This window comes from Gadus morhua, chromosome 7 (genome assembly GCF_902167405.1).
Source record: "Gadus morhua chromosome 7, gadMor3.0, whole genome shotgun sequence".
In the NCBI taxonomy this organism is placed as follows: Eukaryota; Metazoa; Chordata; class Actinopteri; order Gadiformes; family Gadidae; genus Gadus; species Gadus morhua.
Genome location: NC_044054.1, coordinates 16,271,080 through 16,277,076, shown reverse-complemented (window position 1 = coordinate 16,277,076; position 5,997 = coordinate 16,271,080). Strand labels below are relative to the sequence as shown.

Below are 5,997 nucleotides of genomic sequence, written 5' to 3'. Positions count from 1 at the left end.
CTCTGTGTTTTAAAATACGTGTAAATTCATATTTGACGCCAGGGGTTAATGGCGAGCATGTAAGGCTCATCATTGGAGAAACGCTAATATCTGGTTGGTTTCGGTTTGGTTTTGAGTATTTACTGAGTTCAGCTTTGTAGTAACTCACGGGAGGCTTCTTATTGCACATTGAAGGAGCTTTATTTCGTTCCTGACGAAAACAGTGTGCAGCTTAATTTAACATGGCAAAACCATGGGCAAAACCTGGGCACATCACTGACTGACTTGTTCTGTGCTTTACATAATAGTTTAACTCAACCGTAACAACAGAGAGTTGCTGCCACCTAGTGGACCAGAGAATTAACATGTTTTAATTACTCTGCCCATTTACCACAGGTTTCTTTAGTTCTTCTTAATATTCTGTTTAAAACCGAACGCATTGTGTGTGTGTGTGTGTGTGTGTGTGTGTGTGTGTGTGTGTGTGTGTGTGTGTGTGTGTGTGTGTGTGTGTGTGTGTGTGTGTGTGTGTGCGTGCGTGCGTGCCTATGTGTGACAGTGGGAGGAGTCGGGTAGGTTGACTTTAGACTTTTTATATAGCCAAAGCTTTCCGCGTTGCTTTTGTTCTGTAACTGCCTGTAGGGAAGTGAAGAAGAGTGTGTAATCCAAATGGCGTTAGAGGGCAGAACGGCGATGGTGACTGGTGCAGCGCAGGGGATAGGAAGAAGTATTTCTGAGATTCTTCTTAAAAACGGTGCCAAGGTAAAGTTTTACTTGCAACGCGAATTTAACTGCGAATGGGACATTCTGCATGTTGTTCAAGTAAGATCGAGAAGGCTTTTTACCCTAAAGTGATAAACGGAGACTATTAATTTATTTTTATCAGGTTGCACTGTTGGATGTCGCTGAAGCTACTGGGACCACCTTGAAGAAGTCCCTGGATGGGCAATATGGACCGGAGCGCACACTGTTCATCCCCTGTGACGTTCAATCCCAGCAGCAGTTTAAAGGTCCGAATACAGAAATATATTTTGGCTATGTGTGTGATTCAATGTAGAACATCAAAGGTCATGACTGGATATGGTCATTGTTTTTTGTTTGGTTTTAAATAGCTGCCCTGCAGAAAGCTGTAGAGACATTTGGACACGTTGATATTTTCTGCAACAACGCGGGCATCGCCAATGAAAATGATTGGGAGAAGGCAGTCTCCGTTAATCTGGTAAACCCAAGAGATATCATTTTTAATACGTTTCTATTTATTTGAAAGAGATGCGTGTATTGCTGTGGTGCTTGCTTGTAAGACTACCCCTATCCCTAGATGGGCGTTGTGAGAGGATCTTACCTGGCTCTGGAACACATGAACAAACTGAGCGGAGGTCAGGGAGGAGTGATCATCAACATCGCGTCCCTAGCAGGTACAGGCCCAAAAACGCCACTGTAAAGTGAGCACTAATACCAGTAGGTATGAGTGTAAAGACTTTTTTGTGTGTGTGTGTCCGTGTGTGTGTGTGTGTGTGTGTGTGTGTGTGTGTGTGTGTGTGTGCGTGTGTATGTGGGGTGTGTAGGTTAAGGGTTTACTCTGTAAACATTCATCTATTTATTCATGCTGAATGTCAACATTTTGATTCTGTGTGTGAGTGAGATAATGTGACCCACCCCTTGCTATCGAGGTAGAGTTAGTATCATATTCGATTGGCTATTCATATGATATTCAACCTGAATAACCAATCATTAACTATTGTTTACTATGGGACAGAACACGTGTTTGGGTTGGTTTGACCCAAGAGCTTGGTTTTACCATTTCACCCAGAATGCTGGGTTGTGTAAGAATGCTGGGTTGTTTATTTGACCCAACCTATAGCCCTTTCCAAGCACTATAAGATGGACCTTCTCCAGATTTTACCCAGACGGGCTGCTGTATGTGCCGACACAAGTTTACACTTTCCAGGCCCCTTTTATCTTCACGCATATATTTCGATTTCTAACTTCTTTCTGCTTCACTCTTCTGTTGGTATATCAGATAGGTCTAAATAAATTCAGTGTTGATATCCCCGCTCAAAGAGTCAGCATCACAGAGTTTGAAACCTTGCCTGTGCTCTACGATGTGTTATAAACCAAACACTGGGACTACCGCTGCATACTTTCTGCACCCGTCCTCCCACTCGCTCCAACTAGGAGCCACCCCTCACCTAAAGTATCCAGCGTATCTCCAACATGTTTGAGCGCGCCTGTTGCCGCAAGATGCATAGCTAGATGCATATTGGTTTGTCTGAGGGGGAGAGATATTCAATCCTAAAATGTGGTTTTGTTGTATGCCCGCACGCGCGTGTGTGTGTGTGTGCGTGCGCGTGTGCGTGTGTGTGTGTGTGTGTGTGTGTGTGTGTTACAGGACTTGGTCCATTTCCAGGTGCACCCGTGTATACAGCAACCAAACATGGGGTGGTTGGATTCACAAGATCCATGGCGGTAAGCAATGTCTAAAATTGGATAGGGAGCTGGGGTTTGAACCAGAGCTTTTCCGAAATTGGTGATGTTACAAGCTAAGCATTCATCCTCTGGCTCGTTCATTGACCTAAATCACAAATTTACTACTTTACCTATATCAAATAGAGATCCCGACCTTTGGTTTGTTGAATTTAACAGATTGAACAACCTGGCCATTGTTTGTGTTCTCTTCGATGTTCCAGGCAACCTCCAAGATGTCAGGCTATGGTGTACGTTTTAACATGATTTGCCCTACCTTCGTTCAAACGGACATCATCAATTCCCTGACTTGCCCGGCAGCTCTTGGACAATTCGCCCACCTTGCAGATCCCACCAGAAAATTAATGGAACAGCATGGAGTTTTGGAGTGAGTTATTGCCTATTATGAGTCAACGTCGAATCCTCCTTAAATGTCAATAGCTTTTGAATGCCACCACATTTACAAATATGTTTTGATGTTCCAGTGTGTCTCGGGTGAGCGAAGGCTTCCTCCAGCTGCTGTTGGATGAAACCAAAGATGGCGAAGCTCTCGTTGTGGTCAGTAAAGGATCACAGTACTACACGTTTCCATCATTATAATGGCATTTCAGAAAATCATAGACATTTATGAAATCCTGAACCCCTTTAAAAGATACGCCTTCTGGATACCATCGATCTTTGTAATCTTGTGCTCAAACTATTTAAACTGTACTGAAGCCAAATCATGGTCTTAGATTTGAGGACCAGCATGCTGCTTTAATGCTCTTGCAATCTCTTTCTTTTATAAGCCGTATATTTTACTTTTAAGCAATGTCACACGAGAGGGAGTGCTTCAGTAGAGATATTCAGTATAACAGTGTGATATTGCAGTTGTAGCACGAGTGTGATATTACAGTTGTACATGCACAATGTATTTGCTCACAGTAATAAGCGACACAAGAAAGATTTAAAGATTTATCTGCCAACCCAAAAAGTTCAGAAACTGGACTGGGAATGGGCTGTTGTTAATATTTTCCTGCACACTAGCTTGCTACTTTGTCTAGGTCATACCCGCATGCCAGCTATTTTATATAATCTACATTTGTCTGTATGGTTCCATTTATCTATTGTGCCTATTCGTGCCTATTCAAATCTATTGTGATCCAGCATGATCAAACGGTATGATTCTTCCTGTTAATAACAGGAACACATGTAAAGCGAAGTGATACCAGGTAACCTCAGCTAAAGTCCTTGTGCTGTTATACTTGTATCAGTTCCCATGGAAGGCCTCTCTTCCAAACAAATTAATTTTTCGGAACTAACTGTTGAAATGATTAATTGCTATTAATAGCATTTAACATTATCAGAGGTAGTCATGACTTGCAAATTGAAAAGGCCTTAACTTCACCATATTTTAATAAACTATTTTATTTCAAAGTATATTTGAGATGTCCAAATAATGTGTCCATCAAGTTACACGATGGATAGACCAGTGTCCCTCAGGCTGGTGGTCAGCTGACCGAGCTGCTGGGCTAGAGTTCATCAATTGACATCTGGGTGGACACTTTTATTTCACAAGATGATACAATTTATATCGGGGTCATGAAATAACTGATTTGCAAATGACCAACCCGTATCTCGTTTATCACCAGCAATTGTATCAAGTTTCTCTTGCAATGTTTATCCAAACACATGTTTATTGTTTTATTGTCTTGCTTGCTTTGAATAAACATACCAGTATCTCTCTTTCTGTTTACCTATCACTAAGTATTTTTACAAGAACCAGAACATTTTCCATAGCAGAACCTTGACAAACCGGTCCAAATTTCAATGTTATTGGAGACTATGGATGATAATGAAACAACACGCCAATAGGATGTCCAATGTGCGATTGCACTAGATCCTAAGCTCCTATTGGTGGAACTTAAATTATATAATGGTATTGATACCTTTAGTGCTTAGATTATACAAAATATCAAACAAATGACTAAGTACTTTTTAATATTTAGTAATTACAATTTTTTTTATCAACCACACATATTGCTGAAAGCTGTTTCTGTGACAACATACGCAAATGCATAACATAATATACAATGGGTCAAGCTTCAGTTCTTTTTGGTGAACAACAAAAGAAAAACTGGAACTCTTTTAATACATTCAGTTTTGTTCTTTTAAGTAGTTTTCTTAGGCAACAAGCAGGGTATTCTTTGTGTAGTTTCCTTAGTCTACAAGCAGGGTCTTTTTTACACTGCTTCATATTCAAAAGGGTTTTGCATCCACATGACAACGTTTCGATAACCGTCCTCGTGCACACGGAACCTAACGACTGAAAATGGTGTGTGAGGCCAATAGGTGGTGGTGTAACTTTTTCTGCTCAAATATGCAAAGAAAAGGAAAATACCTCTTTTTTTTAATATTTGTGAAGAGCATGGGGTTCAGTATATGTAAACCCTTCCAGTGATGCACGTGAACATGGAGCCTCCTGGCTAGCGGTTGAAGAACGTCCACAGTAGGAAGGAGCTAATGGCCGAGCTGCTGACTGAACACAATTGTTTTTAAACAGACGTATTGTTTTTTCTATAATTTCTGTTTTAAATTGTAGTGTAACTTCAGTGCCTTGCATATATCTTAACTGCATAGGAATCCACTGCATTCTGTGTCTATATTTAGTTAGTACATTCTTCCTAACATCTTTGGCATTTTACTTTACACAATGTTGCAGCAAAGTTCTTTATTAAAAGAAAATATAACTTATGCGATTTATTTTTGTATGTGAGGATAATGGCTGGTTGAAGCAGCCTCACCTGGCCCGAGTCATACTGATTGAACTCTGGGGGCTGGGTGAGGCTGCACACCTGTTGTGCCTTGAGTAACCAATCCGGGTCGGGTTACTTCATAAATACGACCTGATTCATAAAGCATTGTCCTTCAAAATACAATAAACCAGTTCTCAACATCATCATCCTGTGATCTGGTTATGGAGGAGAGGGGTGTGGGGTGTGGCCACCAACATTGCTACGGTATGCTTGTCACAAACGGAAATAAACGGAAAAATTTCAGTTTGAAAAAACAACAGTTTGAAGAAACATTCTTTCATACTGTTTACATGAGTCCTTCCAAAGCAACGATAAAGTTTATACAAGTAAATGTAAACAAAGAAAGGTCAAGATAACAAACTTTACCAAAAATAATAGAAACGGCCAAATTTCAGACCACATGCAAATATAACTAACTACGGGTTCCGATTCTGTTCCTGATTTGGATCGCTGGCTCCCTCCATGGTGGTGACCATCTCTCAACCAGCCGTAACCCAGAAGCAGTAGACTGCTGCATGTGCTGCAGCCTCCTGTCCTCTCTCTCCCCCTGTGAGTCTCTCTCTCCTCCTGTGAGTCTCTCTCCTCCTGTGAGTCTCTCTCTCCCCCTGTGAGTCTCCCCCTCCCCCTGTGAGTCTCTCTCTCCCCCTGTTAGTCTCTCTCTCCCCCTGTGAGTCTCTCTCCTCCTGTGAGTCTCTCTCTCCCCCTGTTAGTCTCTATCTCCCCCTGTGAGTCTCTCTCCTCCTGTGAGTCTCTCCTCCTGTGA

The 5,997-nt window shown here is 41.6% G+C and overlaps 1 protein-coding gene across 1 annotated transcript; it reads left to right on the top strand.

Annotated features, from left to right (window-relative positions):
- The first annotated feature begins 524 nt into the window (after positions 1 to 524).
- Positions 525 to 4,164, top strand: zgc:56585 (SDR family oxidoreductase). Its single transcript, XM_030360251.1, has 7 exons — positions 525 to 738; positions 863 to 986; positions 1,089 to 1,195; positions 1,295 to 1,391; positions 2,366 to 2,442; positions 2,664 to 2,827; positions 2,925 to 4,164. Exons 1-7 carry the CDS (start codon positions 646 to 648, stop codon positions 3,037 to 3,039), a joined length of 777 nt encoding a protein of 258 aa, XP_030216111.1. The 5' UTR covers positions 525 to 645; the 3' UTR covers positions 3,040 to 4,164.
- Positions 4,165 to 5,997: the final 1,833 nt, after the last annotated feature.